Raw genomic sequence first — 27,552 nt, 5'->3', positions numbered from 1 at the left:
GCAGCGCGACTTGGTTGGGGGTGGGGGGGGAGATGGGAACATGACTCGGGTGGGGGGGAGATGGCAACATGACTTGGGTGGGGGGGAGATGGCAGCGCGACTCAGGTGAGGGGGGGAGAGAAGGCAGCGTGACTGGAAGGGGGTGGATATGGCAACACAGTTCGAGTGGGCTTAAATCTGGGGCAGCTAGCTTTTGTTCTGAAATCTGAGATTCGGAACACACTGCCCCCAAGGGTTCCGGATAAAGGATTGGGCACCTATATTTACATACTGCCCTTTACAATCTCAGGAAGCTCACTCCATTGGAATTTCACTTTACATTACAAATAGTTCCTGGATCTATGAACTGTTCACGCCTGAATCCAAAACCAAAACCTTGGTATATCAATAAACCAAATTGATTTTGTCCGACATGTGTTGACTTCATCTCACCAAGAGACATCTATAACTCTAAATGTTCTCCTGTTGCATTCTTTCTGTTCCCATACCATAAGGAATCTTGCTTAAAAGTTACTTGAATTTGTTAGTATTTGATACAATGAATGTTTTCCCTTCTGCCAATCATTTTTGCTACCCTTTATTCTTATTTCCCATTCCAATATCCTCACTATTGTCATTCGTCCTATGCAGTTCATCTCTCTCCTCTTGTTCTGCCCTTCCACATTCCTACTGAACCGTTCAGCATTCCCCAATCTTTCTATGTTCCTGTTCCCTACCCAGGCATGTCGATATCTTAGATCAGCCTCCAGCACTTTAAAGGACTAATTAAGACTCTCCTCCAACTCAATTGCCCCATCTGACCCAAGAGAGATTGCAGGAGTTTGTTATGGTGAAGGATAAGGCTGCGAGGTTTAGGGAACCCTAGTTGGTGAGGGATATTTAAGCTCTGGTCAGAAAAAAAGGAGGGAGACATGCATCAGATTTAAGCAGTCTGTATCACTTGAATCCCACAATGAGTGAAAGAGGGGAAAGGGTACACTTAAGAGGGAAATCAAAGACATGAGTTAGATCTGGCAGGCAGAATAAAGCAAAAGCCTATGAGGTTTTACAGGTATTCCTATAAAAGGATGGTTAGGGAGAGAATTGGTTCCATTAAAGATCAACATGACTATCTTTGCGTAGAGTCACAGAGGATGAGTGAGAATTTAAATGATTTCTCACTTGTTTTTACTGTGGAAAAGATTGTTGAAGAGGTGTTAGTAGCCTTGGAGGGCATTAAGTAAAAACACAATGCTGGAGAAACTTAGCAGGTCAAACAGTGTACTTTATATAGCAAAGATAAAGATGTATAACCAACGTTTCAGGCTTGAGCCTTTCATCAAGGCCACACCTGCCTACATTTTGCTCATACCTTGATGAGAAAGTTGCTGGAAGGGATTCGAAGAGATAAGATCTACCAGTCTTTGGATCATTCAGAAATTCAAGGTAGTCAGCATAAATTTTTATGTGGGGAATCATGTCTCACAAATCTAATAGGGTTTTTTTTTAAATGAAGAAGAGGATTGATGATGGCAGGGCAGTATATGTTGTCTATATGGACTTCAGCAAGGCCTTTGACAAGGTTTTGCATATTAGGTTAGTCTGGAAGGTTAGATCATGTGACATCCAATGTGAACCACCCAAATGGTTTCAAAACTGATGGAAGGAGATAGAGGGTGATAGTGGAGGGTTGTTACACATACTGGAGGCCTTTGACCAGTAGTGTGGAACAGGGACGTCCATTGTTTTGTTATTTATATTAACTATCTGGATGGCATTGTAGTTCACATAGTTAGTAAATTTGCAGATAATACCAAAAATTGGTGATAAGGAAGGATATCTAAGTTTACAAAAATATCTGGACCAGTTGGGAATGTGGACTAATGAGTGGCAGAGGGAATTTAACTTTGCCAAGTGAGAGGAGCTGTACTTTGGTAAGTAAAACCAGCATAGGACTTGCCCAGGAAATGACAGGGCCCCTGGAGAGTGTTGTAGAACAAAGGCACAGGATTACAGGTGCATAGTTTCATGAATGTGGTGATTTAGGGGAATTAAACCCTGTCTCTCAGAATCCCTTCCAGTAACTTGCTCACCACTGATTGAAGGCTTACCTGGCCTGTTGGTCCCTATCTTATTTATGCTGCCCTTCTAAAATTAAACCACATTGACCATCCTCCAGTCTTCTGGTGCCTTACCAGTGACTAATGAAATTATAGACATCTCTGCTGGGGCCCCAGCAATCTCCTTCCTTACTTCCTATAGTATTGAAATATGACTGGTCAGGCCCAGGGATTTATCTGCCTTTGTGTATTTCATGGCCTCCACCACCCCCTCCCTGATTATGTTGATAAGCTCCAGAATATCACCATTTCCTGTCCTGAACCCAATAGCTTCCATGTCCATTCCCATGAAAAATAACAGTTGACAAATATTTATGACCTTAACAATTGTCCATGGCTCACATCATGGATTACCATAATGATCCTTCAGTGGATTTCCTCTTTTCTAGATACTTCTTTCTCTTATACTTATTGAATATTATGGATTCTCCCCTCCCCCCATTATCTTGACTGATAGGGATATCTCATGAGCATATTTGCCCTCCTAATTTGCTTATGTTTTCCTACATCCCAAATACCTTTCAAATGATTCACTTGAACCCAGCTGCCCGTACTTAACATATGCCTCCTTTTCCTGATTAGATCCTCAAAGTACCTTGTCATCAACAATCCATACTATTGCCAATCTTGCTGTTCACTCTCACAGGGCTGCTCTTATCCCACTTTTAAAAGCCTTCTCCTTGCCTTTACCTTCTATCGGCCTTTCCCAATCACTTCTTTCAAGTTTCAGTCTAATCCCATTGAAATGAACTTTCCCACAATTTTGGATTTTAACTTAAGGATGAGTCCTGTATTTTTTCATGGCTATCTTCTGGTCATTGGTCTAAAAGTGTTCCTCTACTAATTCACCATTGAGGTTTGGGCACCGACCGTCATTTTCCTCATGCCTTGATGAAGGGCTCAGGCCTGAAACGTTGGTTATGTATCCTTATCTTCGGGCACCTGGCCGTATTTTGTCATACCTTGGTGAAGGGCTGTATCTTTATCTATGCTGTATAAAGTACATTGCTTGAACTGCTGAGTTTCTCCAGCATTGTGTCCACGGTGACTGCAAACTTTGACTGAAGCTGGGTTGACTTTGGTTTTGGTGTACAGGTGACGTAGCTTTAACTGGTTCCCATTTGTACTGTTGTGTAGATCCGCATCAGTGTTAAATTGATGAGAGAAGAGCAGCAGCATCTCAACAGGAAAGAGTCAGAAAAGTGTTGAGGCAAAGCCTTGTTTGATATCAATCTTCAATCATTTCTATCTGTTATGTCCCTACTGGTTGTGATCATGCCTTGCATTCCATCATGAACCAAATGCCCAGGACAACATCAGTGTTGAATACATGGCCGAGGAAGGTCCGCAGTGTACCTTAGCTTACTCTGTCCTCCACAAATCTTATTTATTTTCTCTTATTCCTTCAGGAACATTGATAGGCCCTCAATAGTTTAGACAGTCTGTTCTCTTTTATGACTAAAGAATTTAATCAAGATGAATACTAAAGGGAACAGAGTGCATCACATCCTGGCCCATCCATCAGAGCTGCAGCCAATGAGATGGTTGTGTCCTTCATGCTTCTTGGCTTTCTATGCAACGATCCTATGGACTGCAAGAAATGTAGATGTGTCTTCTCAGCAGATTCTAATTCCTATGGATTCATTTTTTTACTTTAAACAGCAGCATGCAGATGTGAGACAGGTCAGCACCATCTTAACTGCTCAGTAACTCATGTAGAAATGAAGTAAACAATTTTAAATTAATCACAGCCCCTCTGCTTGTTATATGTTATGGTTTTATTGAACATACTAAACAAGTGATCAAGACTCTGAAAATAATTGTTGAAAATCATTACCTTTTTACATTGATGAGAAAAACTTCCACTTCTTAAAGACTGAAAAGTGGCTGATTACCTATTCAATTGCAATTATCCCAAAACTATAGAGGTTTTACACAGACACTATTCTAAGAAGCTACAGATGGGGCTTTTTTCCAAAACTGACTTTCGTAAGTGAAGGTTCAGAATGTAAAGTAATTGACAAATTTCAAGGAGTAGTTTCTATTCCTAATATTTAATCAGAGGCTTTTCAATTTCTCCTTAAGCCATATTATAATTTTAAATAGCAAATTGCATTTATCCTGACACACCATGTTAACCCTGCTGTATCGTGACGCAGGAGCATTACGTAGTAGGCTGGTCTGAAAAAAAATCATTAGGCTACCGCTGGTAAGGACCAGATTTTACTTTGGACGATCCTATAGTTAGGAGTCAATTGTGCTAACACCAAAATTGTATAGTTTAAAAATAATTTTAATGGCCATGAAGGGTAGGTGATCTCCAGTGATCAGAGAATTTGAGTGTTATGGAAATTCAATGAGTAGGGATTCCTACAACCTTAATACGTGTATGTAAATGCAAGATGTACTTTACATTATGTAGCTCATCAGGTGCCTAATTCAGATCATTACACTCTTCATAATTCAGTTTGATGTTTCTTTTATAAACATTTGCTCATTTTTAAAATTGAGGTGCAGGATGGTGTATGGGATGCAGAAATCAATAGATAATATGTTTTCTTACTTCAGGAGGGTGAATAAAAATGAGCAAAGTGGGGTTTCTTCACACCTAGTGGAGGACTCCATTTGGCAGGCACAGCAAAAAATATACACAGCATTAATTCTGCTTGTTAATTTTAAATATAGCAGTAGAATTTGATTTGTAATCTTTACACATTTTCTTTTTATAGGTCCTCTATAAAATGTTCAATTCTTTTGCGGCTATTGGAATAGAAAATATACAGGCTTTGGATTACTTCAAGGGTTTAGGTAAGAAAATGCAGAAACAGCGTGTGTCCTAATGTACAAAATGGTCAACTTTAAAGATGTTGGTTCAAGTCTGTATGTCCTCATACCTGCCATCTCTGAGGTAGCAGTGAAGGCAAACCGAAGGCAATTTTAGGGTTTTACTGCCTGTAAGGAATCAAAAGGGGAGTGATTATTCAACTGTTCAGTACGCCACATACAATCCCATCCCAAATCTAAGAGCAGGTCGCACAAGGTATCGGATTTGTGATTGAGATCTGCAAATGAACTAAAGATAACAAAAAAGAACAGATCGTTAAAGAGCAGTTGATGTCACTGATACATATCAGAGTGGAATCTAACTGTGGTAATGTTCTTGTCTAACATTCAAAATCTGTTCTTTCTAACCAAAAACCTCTCTGACAATATGTTATAAAGACTATTTCTAGTGAAAATAACAAGCTGTCTTGCACTTGTGTTGTTACAACTTGTTTTAACATTTTAAGTATGTTTCTGAATGCATTCAGAAAGAGACACATTGACCTGAATGCCAACATGAAGTCTGATTGTACACTCTCATTCTGAAAGTCACCCTAAAATCATTCAACCCTATGGCCAGGCCCATCATTACTTCTACCTGAATGTAATATTTCATCAGATTACCATGAAATAAGCAATTTTTCCTCACTTGATAAGTAATGATCAGGTTGATCATGGATTTACCAGCTGAAAAAACTGAAATAATATTTTGAGGTGGGTTCTTCACGTGTCTCTAAATTCCTGTTTTTCTTTAGGTTCAATCTTCGTGGTGAGCTTGGGTGGAACTGCTGTTGGAATTATATTTGCTTTTCTCTTGGCCCTTATCAGCCGCTTTACCAAACGGGTCCGCATTATTGAGCCTCTCTTTGTGTTCCTGATTGTCTACCTGGCCCATCTCACAGCTGAAATGATTTCACTCTCCTCCATCTTGGCGTAAGTTGATTTAGTCCTTACTTCTTCAGGCTGAAACACCAGTTATGCTTCTTTACCTCCTTTGGATGTGATCATGCCAGGATCACGTCATCAAGAGCTAAACACAGAGAAGGTAGTGAAAGGGCAGCTTGTTAACATGGAGTGGTGGGGTGTGGAACCTTCTCCTCAATGTGGGATGAGATGGGATGAAACCCAAGCACACTTAGCTTCTGAGTGAAACAATAAAGTCTGCAGACACTGTGATTGTAATTAAAACACTGAAGTTCTGGAGAAACTCAGCTGAACCCACAGCATTAGGAGGCAAAGATATTACCATATTTTTCAGGCCTGAGCTCAATTTGCTTCTAGCTCTTTGCTGCTCATTTCACTCAAGGACCAAGTCGGTCTGTGAGCACGATGTGATTACAATCCTTTATGGATTTGGTTTGATTGAGCATTTTACTCTTTGCTGCACAATAAAGGTAAAGGGACATACTGAGAGAAAACTGAAGAAATGTTTTGGAGGGGAAAAAAAAATAAATCTGAGAGAAGTAAATTGTGGAGTAAGAAAGGGAAGTCAAGAATAAGAGCGCCTGAGAGGAAAATGGACAAAAAACAATTGAAGAGAGAATTCAAGGGGAGGGAAACAAAGACAAACAAGAGCACTGGAAAAAGGAAGGAGAAAAGACAGCCTAATCTGGAAAAACTGGAATGAAAGAAACAAAAATGAAGGAGAGACAAACACATCAAATGTGAGTGAAGGGGAATGAGAGAGGATGGAGAGTGTTCCTCATATCTTCAATTCCAGGGTGGTAAAGTTAGTGGGGGTTCTTTTGGAGGAGGAGGTGGTTTAATGCTTGACTTTAAAATGTCAAGCAAAGGTCCAAAAAAACATCAGACACTCTGCTCCAGTGGACAGAAAGGGTGGGGGGTGGAAGCAGAGAATCGATTAAAAACACAGAAATGCCGGAGAAACTCAGCCGGTCTCGTAGCGTCCAAGAGGTAAAGAAGCATAACTGGTGTTTCAGCCTGAGCCCTTCCTCAAGGTATGAGTGGCTGAATGAAAAAGCTGGGGAGGGAAGAATGGGCAGGGGGAGGAGCACAGACCAACAGATAAAAGAGATTGGATATGGATGAAAGACAGGAGGGATAAGAGGGGGAATTGACTGGTGGGGAGAGGGAGAGTTTTTTGGGTCTATGTGGAAGCAAAGTAGGAAAATGGGTGGCACAGTTAGCGTAGTGGTTAGTGCAACACCCAGTGACATGGGTTCGAATCCGGCACTCTCTGTAAGAATTTGTACATCCACCCCATGACTGTGTAGGGTTACCTCTGGGGGTTCTGGTTTCCTCCCACCCTTCAAAGCGAACAGGGGTTGTAGGTTAATTGAGGTATTTCAACATCACGGACTCATGGGCTGGAAGATCCTGTTACCGTGCTGAATAGCTAGGCTATTCAGAGACACAGAGTCACCCAAAAGAAAGTGAATCTTTACAAACATGTCCAATTGCACAAGATGAAATGAACAATGCTGCATAATTAAATTTGTAAGTAGCAGGATCTCAGCTGGGCTACTCAGGAGAACTCTACCTTGACCTGGATACCTTGTGAAGCAGTGGAGGCCTGGTGTACATATTCACAAAATAATGCAAGGCTTAGATTGTTTAACCATGGAGACAAGGATAAATGATGTGTTCAGGACTGAGATTGGTGAACTTTTCTTAAGTAAGGTTATTGAGGAATTAGAACTGAGGTGGGAAATAGGAGTTGAGGTGCTGATGAAATGTGATATAAATGCTTCAGAAACCATTCTTACATTTAATCACATTTAATAGAAACTGCTGGAAACACCCAGCAGGTCAGGAAGCAAGAGAGGGGAATCAAACTAATGTTTCAGGTGATGATCTTTCACCTGATAGAACGATGAGAGGACAGCAATCTGAAATGTTAAATGCTTCATCTCTCCATCAAAGCTGCCTGAACTATTGAGTATTTCTGACCCTTTTCTCATTAAATTTCAGATTTCCAGCAACTTTAGTACTTCTCTTTTTTATAATTAAGCAAACTATTTTGAACAAGGGAAATAAATTGAAAGAGAGTGATTTTGCAGTGTTTGGAAACTCATTAATAACTATCTGAGGAACAAATGTTGAAATTCACTGCCAGATCAATAAGGATTTAGCACATGATAGGACCAGGTTGTACCTGTACACTTCAGGATGGGCCTCAAGTACAGTGTCTGATTCTAGTGCAAAAGAAGCATTTAATCCAGGAAGAATCACAGATGGGAGCCAAGGGAATTGTTATCTTACATGAGATGACTGAGTTGGGCAGAAAATATGGAATTCGTTTTGAAGAAGGCAAATGAAGTTTAAGTTTATTCTCATTTGATTGTACATGTAAAACCCGACAGAAAAGAGAATTAGTAGGTTAGTTTTAATTTGAGGTGGAATAGGAAAAGTTCACATGAAACCATCTGTGGTACGAGAGATCGCAATGTAAATAGATGGAGAATTAATGGCAGGAACTGCTTGTTAACACCAAAAAAGTGATTGATGCTGCAGTCATTTTCAGGGCGGTGTATTGATTAATTATTCAAAAGAAATTTTGTTTCACTGGTAGGAGGAATGTATGGAAAAATGAGTTGGATAGAACATTTGCCTTCCCCCATGTCACCATTGAATTTGAAAGTTCAAATATTCTTATTACTTGAATATGAATTGAATTAGTTTGAACTGACACCCAATATTATTCCAGAAGGCAATTAACTTAAAAATGAAAGCATATTACCTAAGAACAATATTTAAGCCAATTTTTATACCATATCCAGAGTCACATTCTGCGGTCTGTGTTGCAAAAAGTATGTGGAAGCGAATATTTCACAGAAGTCACGTACAACTGTCAAATATACAATGAAGACGTTAGCCAGCAGCTCAGAAACAATTATCTTCATGCTGTTGGGAATCTCTGCCGTGGACACATCAAAATGGACCTGGGATACTGGTTTAGTTCTCTTCACACTTCTCTTCACATTTGTCTTCAGGGCAATAGGCAAGTACTCTTTTTTTTTTCACTCTCCTCTCCACCCTGTCCCTTTAGGTCTCCTAGACAGTAGGTACCTGTCAATGCCACTAAACCACCAGTGAATGATGTGAGAGACTGCCCTGGATCAATTCACTCAACCACTTCTTTTTCTTCTGCCTTGCGTGAGATCATACACACCCAAGCCAAAAGTGCCAAATAGATGATCCGTCACAGATTCTTGTTGCTATTCCCTCCATCACAGAAGTCGTGAACCAATCCAATTCAATCCATGTGATGTCAAGAACTTGTTGAATTTTAGCAAAATTAGCAGGGGTCAGAAAACGTCCCACGTACAACACAGATAATTTGCTCTCTAGAACTACCTGTTCCTCTTGAGGTGAAGCACAAAAATCTGCAGACCCTGTGATTGTAGTAAAAACACAGAAATGCTGGAGGAACTCAGCTGGTCTCACACTGTCTATAGGAGGCTAAAATATATAACCAATGTTCAGGTTTTGGGCTCAGGCCTGAAACGTCAGTTACATACCTTTACTTCCTATGGACGCTGTGAGACTAGCTGAGTTCCTTCAGCATCTCTGTGTTTTTTACCTGTGCCTCTTGTCAAACTATTTTACTACTCTCTCAACAGTAGTGAGAAAATATCTTCACCAGATGAATCACAGGTGTTTAAAAAGGCAGCACCACCTTCCCAAAGACAGTTTATGGTAGGGAGAATTACTGGCCTTGCATGCAAGCCCAGATCATGAAGATTGCATGGTCAAAACTTTCCTTTTAATTTGTTTATTCAGTGAGTGCCATGATATTTGAAAAACACAAACTGGCTGCCTAAGGGTTCTCATGTCATCTACTCAGGGAAATTAGACATCATTCCACATGTAATGCCTTATTTGTGGTTGATATTCTCCTTGGGCAATTTCAGTGGCTTTCACAACCAATGGATTATGATTGGAGTGCAGTCTACTGCTTTGCTGGAAAAGGCTGCAGTCAGTCTTCAAACAGTAACTTATCACAAACAAAGGCATTCACATTTTGGTGTGGCAGCCACAGAGAGCAACCAAACCAGAACATGAGGAACGTTGAATGCTATCACTATAGGCAGTTTTATGTTTATTTTAACAGCCACATGGTGCCTTGATTTAAATTCTTCTCTGAAAGAAAAACCTATCTTGCAATTCTCTCCCACTGGATTTTAACCAGGTCTTAACACTGATGGATAGCGGGAGAAGGAATCACAGTACATGAAATTTTGCATTCTGTTCCACAACCACCCCTACGCCACACAATATTACTGCAAAAGGTGGTTGGAAATTACTTCCTTTAATAAGGCATGGATTCAGTGGAATGAATGGTCTCCTTCAATACCGTAAATACACTAAAACAATTGATTGGTTTGAGGGAAGTCCTCTGTGGACTGATTTGGATGGAATGTGCCTGTTCGGATGGTCATAAAAGATCCTGCTTCACTGTACACTGTCAGCTGTTTTCAATTTTACAATACATGTTTTTCTTTAAAACAAATGACTGCAAAACATTGGTTTGATGTAGATCTTGAACTTGCCGCAAATAGAGCAAAGATCAAAATCTTTAATAAAAGATATCTATTTTGTGACACTAGTGACACAAAAATAAATTAATGAGCATGTTCACTATTAAATCGATCATAGACTAAACTTCAAGAGGTGCACATCGAAGAAAGCTACTGATGAGTCAGCAAGTTTTCTGTTCACTCATCAATATTAAATGTCAGTATCCTGAAGGGGAGCCTTGCAAATCCCTGCAATGCTACACGACATCTCATTCAACATCACAGCAGTTCAAAATGCTGTTAATTTTGTATGTACCTTGTATTTATCTTGCCATGTATTCATTGCTACACGTACTCTTCTCTCCTTTCAGAAGAAAAATATAAACTGTTCAAATAAACTAGTTAATTTTAACTGAAACCGGTGAGCAGCGTGTTTAGCGTAGCAGTTAGTGCAATGCTATTGCACTGCCAGTGACTTGGATTCAAATCGACCACTGTCTATAAGGAGTTGGTGTATTTCCCAGTGACCATAATATAAACCTAAATCCATTCCAAACGTGTAATAGCTCAAATATTACAGAAATCTAAATCTAAATAAAATATTCATATCTAGAAGCATTTCTTGAAATTAATAATTTTTTAATTTGCCATATGATGAATCGTATTATTACTTGAAGAAGAAAATGTTTATTATGACTGATTTTTATATCCATAGGGGTAATCTTGCAGAGCTGGGTAGTAAATCATTTCCGACTTGTCCCACTGGATAGAATTGACCAGGTTGTTATGACGTATGGTGGCCTACGAGGAGCAGTGGCCTTCGCACTGGTCATACTTCTCAACGGTCAGATTGTCAAGGCAAAGGACTATTTTGTTGCAACAACAATCACTGTTATATTTTTCACAGTTATAATTCAGGTAAGTGGTCTAGTTACATGCTTTACGTTGGTCAGGTCATTTGTCTGAGTGCTACTGGTACCATGTAACCCAGTACTACTTGTCACGTGGCCAGGTGGTTGGCGACTAAACTGGCTCCCCCTCCAGGCTTGCCTGGTGAGGAGAGTGGCTAGAAACCCTACAGGACCTGTCAAAGGGTGGACAAACCATCTCATAGGGTCAATGGCCATCTAGCAAACACATACCGAGAAGTGCTGAAAGGGCACCCCTTGTATCAAAGCCCTTCACTGCAAAAGAATTTCCCCCAGTTGTCTTGGACCTCACCATGCCGCTGGATCCGGGAGAGGATGTCAAGAGGGTGGGTCTGGACCTGTGCAACCCCCTACTCACTTAAATCCATTCCTTTCCGAGGAGTGGGGTATCCTCATATCAAACCCAACAAACTGACTGAAAGGAACCATCATCATCCAATGGAATGGAGAGCCAGAAGAAGAACACAAGATGCAGTTTCTCAATTTCATTGTGAAATGTACACTGGCAAGCAACATTTTGTTAGAATTTACACCTCCATTTGTCCTAGAAAGAGCCCTCACTTTCTTTTAATTTGCTTTTAGAGTTAGCTGACCAAAATGTTGGCCCTTAAACTTCTAAGCTGAAATCCACTGGAAGTAGAGCAGAGCTGATCATCAAAGAATTCTATATTTCTTAAAATTTTAAGTGATTGTTAGAGATGTAAACACCAAAATTTGATTATAGGGGATTTTATTGTAACCTATTAACACTGAAAGGACCAGATTGAGCAAACTTGGGAGTTATTTCCCATGGTAGGGGAGTTTGGGACCAGTGGGCACAGCCTCAGTGTACAGTCATCCCTTTAAAACAGAGATAAGGTGGAATTTCTTAACCCAGAAGATGCTGATTCTATGAAATTCATTTTGGTGTGGAGGATAAGTCACTGGATATATTTAAGACAGAGGTAGATAAGTTCTTAAAGAGGAAGGAATTCAAGGGTTATGGGGAGAAATCAGGAGAATGGAGTTAAAATGGATAGTAAATCAGTCGTGATAGAAGGGCAGGGTGAATATGATGGGCTGAATGGCCTGGTTCTGCTCCTGTGCTTTCTGGTTTAAAAGTGATTATTGTGGCCTGACACTATATACTGTCTAAAGAGATTCATTAATGATGGTGATGCAGCTTTGGAGACCTGGCTCCCACACTGCCCTTCCTGTTGCAGAGCAGTGCTGTGGCAAGAACCCAGTGTAAATCCTACACTCTACTGGTGGTTTTGAAATGTCACAGCTCACTGAGGAGAAGCTGCCAGAGGGCGTGATTTTGGGAAAGTTGGTGTGTCCATGCAGGTTCGAGATGGAAGCTCAGAGTGCAGCCTGGTCAGCCCAGTGAGTGGAGCCACTGCTGGGGATTGGCAGCATCTGCCCCATATCTTGGCAGTGGACTCGAGCCTACAGTCTCTTTTATCCTCTCCTGTTGGATGTGATCGAAGCTGCCTGCCCTTCAGCTTGTTACCACAGAGAAATCTCGAGGCTGCGGACAGGTACTTAGTGTGGCTGTTAGAGTGACACTATTACATTGCCAGTGACCTAGGTTCAAATCCTACTCTGACTCTAAGGAGTTTGTATGTTCTCCCCATGACCTGTGTGGGTTCCCTCCGGGTGCTCTGGTTTCCTCCCACCTGCCAAAAGGTTAAAGTTAGGGTTTGGCTAAAACACCTGCCATTCAAAAAAGACATTAAACACTTCAAATAGAATAGAATGGAAAGGGTACACATTTTATGTGACTCTACCTATAGCCATTCTGGTTTCAGTTTGGAGTACCATACTGGCTTTATAATCAGCCTGTGAAATTATTTCAAGCCTTTGGGCTCTACACTAGCAATGTAACTACAATTGCTGAATTTGGATGACAGAAATAGGCTAATAAGCTCAATAAATAATTTCCAGTGTTGATGCTTCATACAAGCTTCTCTCCCCATCAGCATTTCATTCATCTTCCTTCATCATGTACTTCACCACTGAGGTATCCTCCCGGTACCCCAGAGGTCAACAATAACAGGCCTCAGTAACCTCGTTGCCCTGTGGCATTGTCCATCATTATGAAATGCTTCAAGTGTCTGGTGATGGAACACATCAAAGCACACCTCCCAGAGATGCTGGATCCATTTTAGCTCCTCTATATAAAAAACCATTCCACAGACAGATAGCCATGTCGCTTCACTCCATCCTGGCCCATCTGGAGAATGATCCCTCATACACCATTGACTTTTGCTCAGTGTTTAATACGATCATTCCCCAGAGGCTGATGGAGAAGTGTCCTCACTGGGACTCAACACCCCTCTCTGTAATTGGATCCTGGACTCTCTAACAGGAAGACCACAGTCTGACTGGGTCAGTAACAGAATCTAGAGCATGGTCACGCTAAGCACTGGTGCACCTCAGGACTGTGTGCTCAGCCGCTCCTGTTCACTCTACTGACCCATGACTGCATTGTCAGATCTATCTCCAACAGTGTCATCAAGTTTGCAGATGACATGACAGTAGTTGGTCCCATCAACAACAGTGATGAGTTGCACTACAGAGAAGAGGTGGAAAATCTCATGAAATGGTGTGAGAGTAACTAGCTGAGTCTCAATGTAGACAAGATGAAGGAGATGATTGTGGACTTCAGGAGGACCAGCAAAGACCTCCACTACACATCGGCAGCTCTGTAGTAGAGAGAGCGGAGACCACCAAGTTCCTTGGAGCTCAATTAACTAATAACCTATCATGGACACACAACGTCTCCTCACTTGTCAGGAAGGCGCAACAGCAACTGCCCTTCCTGAGAAGATTGAAGTGGCAAGGCTATCATGTCAACTTTCTACAGGAGCTGTATTGAGAACGTCCTGGCTGGCTGCATCACAGAATAGTATGGTTGCTGCAGAGAAATAGATTGAAGGTCAATCCACAGGATCATAACAGTGGCAGAGAGGATCACTGGAGTCTCCCTTTACCCTGATGCACCATCAATAACTCCAAAAGACTAGAAGTTAAGTAAAACCGATAGGCATTTATTAGCAATAGAATGGAGGCATGTCTATGCTGGTCAACTGGCCTGAACTGAGGAGGGGGCTGTGGGAGCTGAGGAGCCACAGGTACAGTCAGCCAAGGGGCATGTCCAGACAGCTAAACATACACACAGTGGTTTACCACATCCCCCCTCATTGACAAGATCTAACCTGATTGTTGTCTGAAGAGGGTGCGCAAAATCATTGAGGACCCCACCCTGCACACAGCATCTTTCAGCAGGTCCCATTGAGGAAAAGATACAGGAGTATCAGACCCAGCATCACCAGGCTGAGGAGCAGCTTCTTCCCACGGGCACTAATCATCCGAGACTCTCATTTGTACAAAAGGAAATGCATCTATTTATTTATTTATTTATTTTTAGAGATGAAATACTTGTCCTGCATAAGTATCGTTTGTCCATATGTATGTTATGTCTGGCTGTGTATCTGCATGTTTTACACTGAGGACCAGATGACAATAAACATGACTTGGTACATCCCCTTAAATGCAAATATATTGACTCATCTCATCTTTATGGCATCCTGCTCCTTCTTGAATAAATGTGTTATGTCTCAGCTAAAAAAAATTCTAAATTTTTAAATGATGTTGATCACTAAAAGGATTGTGTGCATTACTTCTAAACTTGTAATGCTAGAAAAGAACAGTAAAATCTAGCTTCAGTCACACATAAAACACAACAGCAGTCAGATAACAAAATAACATCCAGAAAATGCTTGCATCTATGGAAAGAGAAACAGAGTTAACATTTCAGGTTGAGGATCCTGCGATCTTTCATAGAACATAGAACATTTCCAGCACAGAAATAGGCCTTTCTTGACTGTACCAAACTATTTTTCTGCCTAGTCCCACTGACCTGCCCTCCATGCACCTCCCACCTGACCAAATTCACCACTTCAGCTGGCAGCTCGTTCCACACTCCCACAACTCTCTGTGTGAAGAAGGTCCCCCTAATATTCCCCCTAAACTTTTCCCCCTTCACTCTTAACCCTCTGGTTTGTACCTCACCTACCCTCAGTGGAAAAAGCTTACATACATTGTCTATGCACCTCCTAATTTTAAATAGCTCTATCAAATCTCCCCTCATTCTTCAGGGAATAAAGGCCTAACCTCTTTAACCTTTTCTTGTAACTCCGTTCCTAAAGTCCGTGCAATAGCCTAGTAAATCTTCATCTTATTAATATTTTTCCTATAGTTAGATGACCAAAACTGCACATAATACTCCAAATTTGGCCTCACCATTGTCTTATACAACTTTACCATAACATCCCAACTCCTAAACTTAGCAGTTTGATTTATGAAGGCTAATATGCCAAAAACTCTCTTTACAACCCTATCGACCGGTTACGCCACTTCCAGGGAACTATGTATCCCTCTGTTCTACTGCACTCCTCAGTGCCTACCATCCATTTTCTGTGCATGTCCTTTCTTAGTTTGCCCTTCCAAAATGCAACACCTCACACAGACATCCAATATCTGTAGTTTTTTTTTAGCAGGAAGATGCTGTTTAGCAACACGTATTAATTGGTTTCTGGAGATCTGTGAGAACTAATGTTGGAGGAATGCTTACAGAATTATTATGGACTGTTCAGTTACACAATTATAACTAGATACTGCTATCAAACAAGAATTTGCTGTAAAACGTAACGTTTCTGAAAAGAGATCCATGGACCACGACAGTTCATTTTGTACATAATTTGGATTTGTGGAATTTGCTTCATTCTCTTCATCTGAAGAAAGGTCCATCCTTCATTACTAATTATATGTCTTTCTTAAAGCAGTGAGCGCTTTTCATATTGAGTTAATTCGATAAACATCATTGCATTTTAGTATGTCACTGATGAATTCCTCCAGTTTACAATTAAATGGTGTTGAAATTGTCATTCACATATAAGAACAAATAAAAATGTATGTAATACATATACTTTTACCTACCAATCATTGATGCTTGAGTTCAAGTTTATTATCACCTGTACCAGTGATAGAGGCTGATTTGCGAGCAGACCAGGAGACATCTCATACAAAGTACAAGTAAGGCATAGTACAAAATTCTATTGAGTCACTGTGGCTTCCAGGACAGAATGTCGTCCAGCCTCGAACCCCTCTGCTTAATTATTTTGATCACTTCTGTATATAAATTGACCACTTCAATTCTAACTTGACTCTATTTTCAGGGATTGACGATTAAACCCCTTATTAAGTGGCTGAAGGTAAAGCGATGTGATCATCACAAGCCAACTTTAAATGAAGAGTTGCATGAACGTGTAGGTACTCTGATCTGTTTCTTTGATGTTAATCCCATTTGTTATCCATTGGTTTAAAATTAGCCTCTTTTTTTCGAACATTCTCTTTAGCCATTGATCTTGATTCCCTTCTCCAAGTCCCAGATACTGACTCACAACGCAATAACCAAAGCGGGATTGCAGCACAGAAGGAGGTCCTTTAGTGGGAATATGTTTAACTGATGCATGTTTACTTTGCATATTTCATGGGGAAGAAACATGATCAATCATCCAGAGGATAAATCCATGAATGTTTTCCTAGAGGCTCTTAGTAATTGTCCTTACCTCGAGGATTTCAAACCTTTCAAAATACAGGTTTGAATACATCCTTTTGAGGGATCTGACTGTGTTTTGTTAAATTGAATAACTGCGGTTTTAATGTACCACATTTTCAGATCGATATTACTTTCAGAAATTCTGGTGAATGAACTAAAGAGCTTTAAAAATAATCACCAGCAATGAAGACTGAATAAAAATGGGGAATGGTTGAAAGGAAACAAGAATTATTCTGGGCAAAAAGACCTAAACTCATGGGAATACAAGAACATAAAATAAAATAATGCAATTGTTGCAAACATGAAATTAATTGTTTAAAATTTTGAAAAAGGTCAGCAGGTCAGGCTGCAACCATAGGGAGAAGAAGATAGGGTTAACATTTCAGGTCCATGACCAGCAGAAGAACTTGTGGATAGCAAAATGAGTGAGAAAGTAATGTTTTGAGTCAATTGGGTGCTGAAGAGTTTCCAAAGGTTGCTTTTACTTCTTGGAAAACAGGACCTCCCTGCCAACCAGCTACTTAGAAGAAAAATTATGAAATTTATTTATGCACAGGATAAAAGATATCTATTGGAGCAAGAAATATGACTCTCCTTGGCCACCCCAATGTTTTATGTTCCTGGAATGTCTGCCACATCTTAAGAATGCACAATCTGCAAAGATCTCCTCTATCACTTCCCTCCAAGCTCTTTGCACTGATCTTGTACTCAGCTTCTGGTTTCTGTGGGCATTAGGCAATTGGCAATTGTTTTGAGTATCACCACTTCATGGATATGTCAAAAAATTCTTCCAGTTGCTGATACCTTCTGCTGCATTTGCTGCATCACTGCAAATCAAAGTTGCCCATTTTTAAAGGTTGCCCCTGGATCACTTTCCCTAGCTCCTGTCAACGTTAAGGCACAGAGGGTTGCTTTCCTGGCCTTCAGCATACACTACAAATATGTGATAATGCAGAGAGCCAACTGTATTGGTTTTGAGGACATCAGATCCTCCTTTCCCCAAACCTGGTCAAAGAAGATGAATCCAGGGCTTTGAATAAAATGGAACTTTTGTTAATTTCAGTCACATTTCTCTTAATGTTGATCCATATCTGGCATAATTTAGAGCAGGACACATTTTGGCAGCTATTTGAACAAGTGAACTGACTTTTTAACTGCAGTTCAGCCTTGGACATCTATGTAGTGATTAATTTCAGATAAATTCAAAGTTCAGATTTATTGTCAGAGGGCGGCACAGTGGGTGTAGCGGTTAGCACATCTTTACAACACCAGCAATCAGGACTGGACATGGGTTCAAATCCAGCGCTCTCTGTAAGAGTTTGTACATTCTCCCCGTGTCTATGTGGGTTTTCTCTGGGAGCTCCTGTTTTCTCTCACCCTTCAAAAATGTACTGGGTGTGTTACTTAATGGGGTGTAAATTGGGTGGCACGAAAAGGCCTGTTACCGTGCTGTATGTCAAAATTTAAATTTAAAAAATTTAAAATGGCATCACTTACAACCCTGAGGTTCTTTTTCCTATGGCCAAGCAGAATTTCTACTTAACATTTGTGCAAAATAGACTACTAAAAAAACAAATGCATATATAAAAGAGAAATGTAAAAGAAAGAAATGTAAACAAACTGCAATACAAAAAATAAATATTCAATAATAAATAATAAATAATGTGGAAAGTAAGAGTCCTTAAATGAGTCTTTGAGTTTGTGGTTGAGGAGTCTAATGGTGGAGGGGTAGCAGCTGTTTCTAAACCTGGTGGTGCAAGTCTTGTGGCACCAATACCTCTTTCCTGATGGCAGCAGCGAGAACAGAGTGTGTGTGGATGGTGTGGATCCCTGATGATTGCTGCTGCTCTCCGATGGCAGCGTTCCCTGTAGAAGTTTTTCATAGTGGGGAGAGTTTTGTTTGTGATGTATTGGATGCATCCACTAGGTTTTCCAGGATTTTCTGCTCAAAGGTATTGATGTCCCCATACCAGGCTGGTCAGCCACTATATATCTGTAGACGTTTGCAAAGGTTTTTGATGTCATACCAAATCTATGCAAATTCCTGAGAAAGTAGAGGTGCTGATGTGCTTTCTTCAAGATGACATTTGTGTGTTAGGTCCAGGATGGACCTCCGCAATAGTGACTTCCAGGAATTTAAATTTGTTCACTCTCTCCACTTCTGATTACTGGATCATATACCTCTGGTTTTCCCTTCCTGATGTCTACAATCAGCTCCTTGATGTTGGTGACATTGAGTGTGAGGTTGTTGTTAGTTCATCATTCAGCCATGTTTTCAGTCTCCCTCAATACTGACTCATTTCCCCTTTTTATACAACCCACTACCGTGCTATCTTCAGCGAATTTATAGATGTTGTTGTACCGAGCCACTCAGTCATAGGTGTGAAGTGAGTAGAGCAGGGGGCTAAGAACACAGCCCTATGGTGCTCTGGTACTGATGGAGATTGTGGAGGAGATGTTCTTACCAATCCTCCATGATTGTGGTCTAGAGGTGAGGATATCCAGGATCTAGTTACACAGTGGAGTATTAAAGCCCAGGTCTTAAAGTTTGCTGATCAGTTTTGAGGGGAAGACGGAATTGAATGCCAAACTATAGTTGATAAAGAGCATCCTGATGAATGCATCTTTACTGTCCAGGTGTTCCAGGGCTTTATGTACAGCCAGTGAGATGGCATCTGCCATAAACCTGTTGTCATGGTAGGCAAATTGGAATGGTTCTATGTCACCACTCAGACAGGAGCTGATATGCTTCAACACTAGCCTGTCAAAACTCGGAGGTTGTTTAGGCAGGTTACCACACTCTTCTTGGGCACAGGTATTATTGGGATGTGTTTGAGACAGGTGGGTACTACACCCTGCCTGAGTGAGATGCTGAAGTTATCCCTGAATACATAGGCAAGTTGTTCAGCACAGGTTTACAGTATTTGGCTGGGTGTTCCATCTGGACCAGATGCTTTTCTTGAATTCACTGTCCTAAAGGCAGTCCACACGTCATCCTCAGATAATGACAGTAGAGGATCATCAGAGAATATGGGGGGTGTGCTGTCGTTCTTCCTTGACTGTTGGTCAATTCTGGTGCAGAAGGTATTGAGTTTATCTGGGAGTGAAGTTATAGTTTTGTGCCATAAATCATCTGAAGTGCTCCCTTGAACCCCGCCCCTCCCCCCCCCCCCCCCATTGATTTAAATCCACATGATGATGCTGAACCGAGGCTCTATCATTAAGGGAACAAATTTAACTTGCGTTTATTTGTTCACATTTAGTGTGTCGATATTATTAATGGGATTGTGCACAGGTGAAGCTTGCATTGCCCTTTCAGTAACTCTCCACCTTCTTTGGTTATTCTTGATGAGTCCATCTTGATTTGTGGTCATTTATACCATGGCAGCAAGTCTCTGCTTGGAAATCTGATGCTGCTTTTTATTTCTTATTTCCAAAGGCTTTTGACCATATTCTGGCAGCTGTCGAAGATGTTGTAGGTCACCATGGTTACCATTATTGGAGAGACAAGTGAGTAAAAAGACAAGCAGACACATCTACATTAATTTCCATTCAATTAGGAAATTGCATTCAAGTAAGGAAGGCTAACTGTATGAAACTTTTTAATGATAAATTATTCTTTCAGGGAGTTCTCTTGTAATTCTGTAATGCCTTTGATTCAATATTTTCACCATAACGTCATTATTTCTCTGTTAGACTTTTTCAGTTACTTGTTGCTGTGATACCCACATTGAAAGTGTTTGTAAAGATTTCTGATTGTTTATTTCTATTTCTCATTTATGAAAGAAAAGAAAATTAAAAATGATAGCTAAAGTAGTGCTACTAAATATTTGTTAATAATACAGCTAATGTCTTAAGAAATAAGCTATATTAAAACAGCCTGTTTGTTTGTTTGTTATTAGAAACTGTCTATTCAGGAATAATTTTATTAGAAAATGTGTTGTTGAGTCGAGGAAAACTATCTTTAATCAATGATTGAATTTTAACATGAGCAACTGGCACTTAGCAACAGCACCAAAAACATTTTTACAACCTGTCCACATACTTCCCACTCTGCCATTACTCTCAAACCAGGGGCCCATCCTGTTTCCGTTAGATGTCTACAGGAGCATACCAGAGTCAGCATGAGGCATATCAAAAGGTGAGGTGTCAACTTGCTAAATATCAAAACCGTCATGCTACCAAGCAAAATGAAGTGATCCCAAACCAACAAACTAGTCCAAAGCTCTGTCACATCTTGTTCTGGATGGAGAGGAACAGTTATTTAACTGACGAGAAGAGGAGCCTCCAGGAATATCCCAATTCTCAATCGCAGTGAGTCCCAGAATACTGCCAAAAGCAAGATAATGAGAAATGAACGATCTGTCTTGGTTTTCACCTGCGATTCCCACTAAGGGCGCCAGGGTTAGAGTAGCGGTTAGATCAATACTGTTATTGTGTCAGCAATCAGGACCGAGGGTCGAATCCTGTGCTGTCTGTAAGAAGTTTGTATGTTCTCACTGTGTTTGTCTGTTCTCCCTGGGGGCTTTGGTTTCCTCCCACCCTGGGGTTGTAGGTCAATTGGGAGTAATTGGGCAGCAGGGGCTTGTAGACTGAAAGGGCCTGTTATCATGCTGTATGTCTAAAATTAAAAAAAATTGCAGAGCCAGTGTTCAACCAATTCAAATCACTCGGCGTGACATTAAGAAACAGGCAGGAGCTGTGACTAGAACAAAGGCTGAGTGAGCTTCTATTTGTTGTACTGACAACCTACTCTCTAGTTATACTAGTGCAGTCACTGGAATCTTCACAGGAATGTAGAAGAGCACCCAGGAATGTCCAATTCACAAAAGGCAGGACAAAGCCAAAACAGTTTGCTCTCAATCATCAGAAAAATGTTGGAAGATGTCATCAAGAAGGTTATCAAATGGCACTTACTCACCAACTATCTACTCACTGTGCCCATTTTGGCATTTAAACAAGGAAGTCTGAAGATGCTGGGGTCAAGTGGACCACGCAAATGTGATGGAGAAACTTAGCAGGTCATGCAGCATCTACAGACTAACCAACTTTTCAAGCCTGATCCCTTCATTAGGTTTAACCAAAAACAGGCAAGCACGTGAAATAAAAGGTGAGGGGGGAGGGGTAGAGGAGAGGAGGGAGGCGGAGGCAGGCAAAGGAGTGTAGGTGAACTGGTAAGTAGATGAATACAGCATGGTGTTACAAGTCCAGAGGACTCCAAAACCCAGCAGCAATAGATATGCACCACGACAAAGGGTTACTTAAACAAAAGTTGCTTTTAATTATCTTTGAACATGAAAATAGAATCAAACTTTAACTTATCTCTATTGACTCATTTAACCTACTTAACCCCCTTCTAATTCTAAGCGCATGTGTGTGTAATGTGTGTGTAAGTTCAGCAAAGTTCTTTGGTACACAGTCCAATCTCACTGGGTTGCAGGCAATTCTTGTACTGTGCACAGAAGTTAACATGAATGAAGTTCACCAGGCTTTGGTGCTTAACGGGTAAATGGTTACCACTCAGAAGGGTTCTTGTTGGTTTTCAGAAAGAGAGTTTTTCTTGTTCCAGGACATCCACAACTGATTCCTTTTTAATCAGTCACCTCAGTGCCTTGCTGATGAAACTTGCCCCCTTCAGGGTTCTCCAGATGATAACCTCTTTCTTTCAGTCACCACAGAGTTCCTTTCTGTTTCTCCTATTCCAAGGGAAACACCGGATAGCCAGTCCTCTCCTTTGACCAGGCCGTCTTCCAGAGCTTGCCAGCTTGTCCCTCTGGAACCAATGTCTGTGTCTCTCTCCTCTCTCTCTCTCTCTCTCTCTCACTCCCTCCAACTCTGAGCAAAGCCTGTATCTTTCTCCTCTCTGCCTGCAAAGAACAAATAGAAGCTCACGCAGCCTTTGTTCTAGTCACAGCTCCTGCCTGTTTCTTAATGTCACGCCGAGTGATTTGAATTGGTTGAACACTGGCTCTGCAATTTTTTTTAATTTTAGACATACAGCATGATAACAGGCCCTTTCAGTCTACAACAGGCAGTAGCAGCTTTGTTTTCCAGACAAAGCTGCTACTGCCTGTTGTTCCATTTGTTGCCTTTTCCAAATAACAGTCCATCTGGGTCTCTGAGCTCTCTTGCAAAAGCTCCTGCAAAAATTCTGTTTTAAAGTGTTTGTGTGTGACCTGCTCTAACAAACCTTTTCCAATTAATCTCCCAAACACCTCTATACACTCTATCACAATGGGACCAGGCCATTTTGGCCCATGAGTCCGTCACACCCAATTTACCCCCAATTAAAATGGAGATCTGCATTCAAAATTTTGAAAAATAGTTATAGGAATAGCGAATTTCCAGGTTATCTTCTAACAAAACTATAGATTTTGGACTTGTTCATATTTGTTTGGATGGTAACAAAGGTGACCTTGCTATTCAAGAAATTGAAAACATGTTTTTAAAAAAATGCCTAAAATGAAATGTCAAAATACAGGGTATTAAGGATTTTGAAGGGAAGTAATGTTTTAAGTACAGTCTGCACTGGGGTATTTTGCGGATGTGACTAGTAGAATAAATAAGCAGGATCCAGTGGGCTTTTGGAAAGCTTGTATTTTCATCCCTCAGAGGAAATTAGTCAATGTGATTAGAGCAACAGAATATGGGCCATATGCTGATTTTCCTCTATTAATCCGAATTAAATAATTTAAGAAATGCTCAAGCTTATTAGTGAGCAGAGGCTGTTTCTGATTTTCTAGTGCAAGCATCATCTCAATAAACCCTGATTTCTGTCTGTTAATTCATCAGCTGACCTCATCAGTATTGCTGTGCACAGAGCATCTGTTTAATATCATGAGGATACTCATACCTAAGCTACTCAATACTCCAGTATTTTAGTGAGTCTAACAGTAGTTCATGGGCAAACGCCTATCGTCACAATTGCTCCACAGCAGCTGTAATCTCACTGGCTCTCCTGTCAGCTCTGGATCACCTTGAAAACAGCAACTCATGCATACGGCTGCTCTCCATCAACTGCAGCTTGGCCTTCAATACCATAATTCCCTCAGGAAGCTACAAACTCTAGGCCTCTGTACCCATCTCTGCAACTGGATCCTTGACTTTCTCATCGGAACACCAGTCAGTATGAATTGGAAACAGCGTCTCCTCCTCAATGATTATCAACACAGGCACACCCCAAGGATGCATGCTTAGCCCACTGCTGTGCTCATCATACACCCATGACTGTGTGGCCAGACACAATTTCAATGCCATCTGCAAGTTTGCCGATGTCGGCAGAATCACCAACAGCAAGGAGGTGGTTTACAGGAGGGAGAAGGATCAGCTCTTTGAACAACAACAACTCGATGTTGGCAAAACCAAGGAGATAATTGTGGACTTCAGGAGGAAGTCAGGGGAGCAAGACTCAGTCCTCCATTGATGGCTCAGTAGAGGAGAAGGTCAAGAACTTCAAATTCCTGGGTGTCAACATCTCCAAGTATCTGTCCTGGAGCCTCCATATTGATGCAATCACAAAGCAGGCTCGCCAGTGACTATACTTTGTGAGGTGTCTGAGGAGATTTGGTATGTCACTAAAAACTCTCAAATCTTCCACAGGTGTACCGCAAAGAGTATTCTGGCTGGTTACATCGCTGTCTGGTATGGAGGCACCAACTCTCAGGACAAGAATAAACTCGAGGGTCGTTAACTCAGCCTGTGACATCACAGGCACCAGACATCTACATGAGGTGGTGTCTTAAAAGAAGTAGCCTCGATCTTCAAAGACCCCTCACCACCCTCTTCACTCTGCTACCACCGGGAAAAAGGTGCAGGAGCCTAAAGGCAAACACTCAGTGGCACAAGGACAGCTTCTTCCCCGCTGCCCTCAGATTTCTGAATAATCGATGGCCTCACTTTTCATGCTCTACTATTTTAATTTTTTTAATATTCTTGTTGTAAGATGGTTTATAATATGAAGGTTTGCACTGTGATGCTGCCACAGAACACTGAATTTCGTGACTTGTTCATGACAATAAATTCTAATTCTGAATGACTATTCTACCTTACAACAGTAGATGGCGCTGAAAAGCTTCTTGACCATGAAAGAGGATAATGATGGTAATCAGCTTTAACTCATAAGTGGACATTTTATTTTCTATATTACATTAACATTTTCCAATTGAACTATAAATGAAGTACATTTTTGTGCCTTTCTATTTTATTTGCATTTCCAGCTGAATTTGTTTTTTTTTTAATTATTATTTCAAGTTCAAGTTTATTGACACATATACCAAGAGGCAGTGAGAATGTTTGTTTGGTGAGCATGTCACATGGACATCCCATACGTAGTACAATGAGTAAGACATATTGCAGAAGTACAAAGTTACAGAGAGATAAGTTGGTACCGAGCAAACGCAGCATATTTCTACTCATAATCAGTTCATTCAGGTGCATGAGGCATTTAAGTGTGTGGAGCATTTAATGGAATTTAAATGTTTCCCCTCACTAAAAAAAGTATGAACCAATTTGATTGTGTTTGGACAAGTGTTAAATATTGGGGTGAAAGGAAAATATAAATCTCTGGTTTCTTCCAGTCTGTTGGAAGTCTGTGTCAGTAAAATATGATCACAATTACTTTTCAATATTAAATTATGATTGGATGTGAATTGTATGATTTGTAAATGGTTTAATTTGTGGTCAGCCTAATATTAGAGATTGGTGTGAAGGCAGATTCAAGTGTCTGATATTATCACAAGGTGGAAAAATGGCCACGTATGTCTTCTTCAGCAAAAGCATATCCCACTAATTACTGTCCAGTCATTCTACTGTCAGTGATCAACAATGGGTTCTGCTCACAGTGTCATGAACAGTGCGATCAGATGGTACTTAATCTACCATAATATACTGCCTGTTGTTGGCACTACTTTCATCCAGATCTAATCCCAGATGTAAATTCTTGTGTTTAAGTGAGATTGACTGCCTTTGATTTCAAGACTTGATTTGATTGACTATCGCCTCAAGGCATTTGGTAAAATTGCAATCAGTGGGCATCAAGGAAATACTTCAGCAGCTGGTCATACCTTGTACAGAGGAAGATGGTGGTGTGGTTGGTGTAGATCAATAATCCCAGCTCTGGAACCACCACAGGAGTTCTTCAGGCAAGGTTCCTTAGCCCAAACATGCTCAGTGCCTTTAGCAATGACCTTCTTCCCTTCACAAGGTCAGATGTGAGGGTGATCACTGACAATTGCATAATGTTCAAATTCATTTGCAACTCATCAAAAAAATGAAGTAGCCCATACCTGCATTGCAGCAAGATGCACGGCATTCAGGCGTGGGCTGATCAGGGGCAAGCAACGTGTATGCAGGTGAGGTGGCAATCAGTGACCATCTCCAACAAGGTGGAGGATAACCACTTCGCTGCTCGTCACTTCCCTGGCCAAGTGCAGCTCCATCAATGGTCAAGAAACTTGATATGAAGCATTTGATTGGTACCCATTCCACCATCCTGACAAACATTTCCTCTACCAGCAGTGCTTCCCAGCTGTAGGGTACACCATAAATGGAATGCATTGCTTTTATTCAGCTACTCTAACAGCTCCTCCCCAACTAGTGACTGCGGCCATGTAGAAGGAAAAGGAATTGCAGGAAGATTTAGAACGTTGGAAAGAATTATCGCTAGCTTTGATAGGGAGGGCAAATTGCATTAAAATGCATGTCTTCCCAAGGATACAATACTTATTTCAATCATTGCCAATTCCCTTAACAGAGAAATTCTTTAATGAACTAAAGAAAATAATAAGGAAATTCTTGTGGAAAGGGGGGAAACTGAGGGTAACTTTAGATAAATTAACAGAGAGGTATAACCAAGGTGGTTTGCAGTTACCAAACTTTAAAAATTATTGTAGAGCCGCACAATTAAGGTATTTATCAGATTTTTACCAGACAAGGGAAAAACCAGACCGGACTAAGATAGAACTAGATAAAATAGGGGAGAAGGTACCGGAACATATACTTTATAAGTGGGATGAAATATAAAAGCTCACCATTTACTTAATACATGGAAGAAGATCCACATAGAAAGGAAAAAGAACAATTACCAAATACCAAAATTATTATTGATGCAAAATCCACTAATCCCTTTTACAATAGATAACCTTTCCTTTAGAGAATGGGAGAGAAAAGGAATCAAAAGAATAGAAAATTATTTTTTGAGAAACAATTTATTAACATTTGAACAGTTGAAGTACAAATATGGAATAACTCATGGTACAATGTTTGCATACCATCATTTGAAAGCTTATTTAAAGGATAAATTGGGAAACAGATTGAGATTACCTGAAGGAAGCAGCTTTGAATATGTGATTACAGGCACAATGATAATTAAAAGATTTATAACAAATATGTACATTAAGCTGCAAGATAAGGAAAATGATGAAATAAACTATAAACCTAAACAGAAGTGGGAAAAGGATTTAAACATAAAGATAAAAAATGAAGCATGGGAAAAGTTATGTTCTGGAACTATGAAGAATACAATAAACACAAGTGGCGCATGATACAGTATAATTGGTTACACAGGGTATATATCACTCCTCAAAAATTAAAAAAATGGGATTCAACATTATCAGATA

At 40.5% G+C, this 27,552-nt stretch overlaps 1 protein-coding gene across 4 annotated transcripts in view; it reads left to right on the top strand.

Moving 5' to 3' along the window:
- The window catches only part of slc9a5 (solute carrier family 9 member A5), a 169,890-nt gene that overhangs the window by 90,557 nt on the left and 51,781 nt on the right, over positions 1-27,552 (top strand). For all 4 annotated transcript variants that reach the window (XM_069901419.1, XM_069901420.1, XM_069901423.1 and 1 more), the window contains exons 4-9: positions 4,829-4,907; positions 5,678-5,855; positions 8,663-8,883; positions 11,118-11,320; positions 16,554-16,643; positions 20,376-20,446. In XM_069901419.1, coding sequence (XP_069757520.1) covers positions 4,829-4,907; positions 5,678-5,855; positions 8,663-8,883; positions 11,118-11,320; positions 16,554-16,643; positions 20,376-20,446 — 842 coding nt within the window. The remainder of the gene's footprint in view (positions 1-4,828; positions 4,908-5,677; positions 5,856-8,662; positions 8,884-11,117; positions 11,321-16,553; positions 16,644-20,375; positions 20,447-27,552) is intronic.

Source organism: Narcine bancroftii, chromosome 10, assembly GCF_036971445.1.
Source record: "Narcine bancroftii isolate sNarBan1 chromosome 10, sNarBan1.hap1, whole genome shotgun sequence".
In the NCBI taxonomy this organism is placed as follows: domain Eukaryota; kingdom Metazoa; phylum Chordata; class Chondrichthyes; order Torpediniformes; family Narcinidae; genus Narcine; species Narcine bancroftii.
This window is presented reverse-complemented; position numbering and strand designations above follow the sequence as displayed.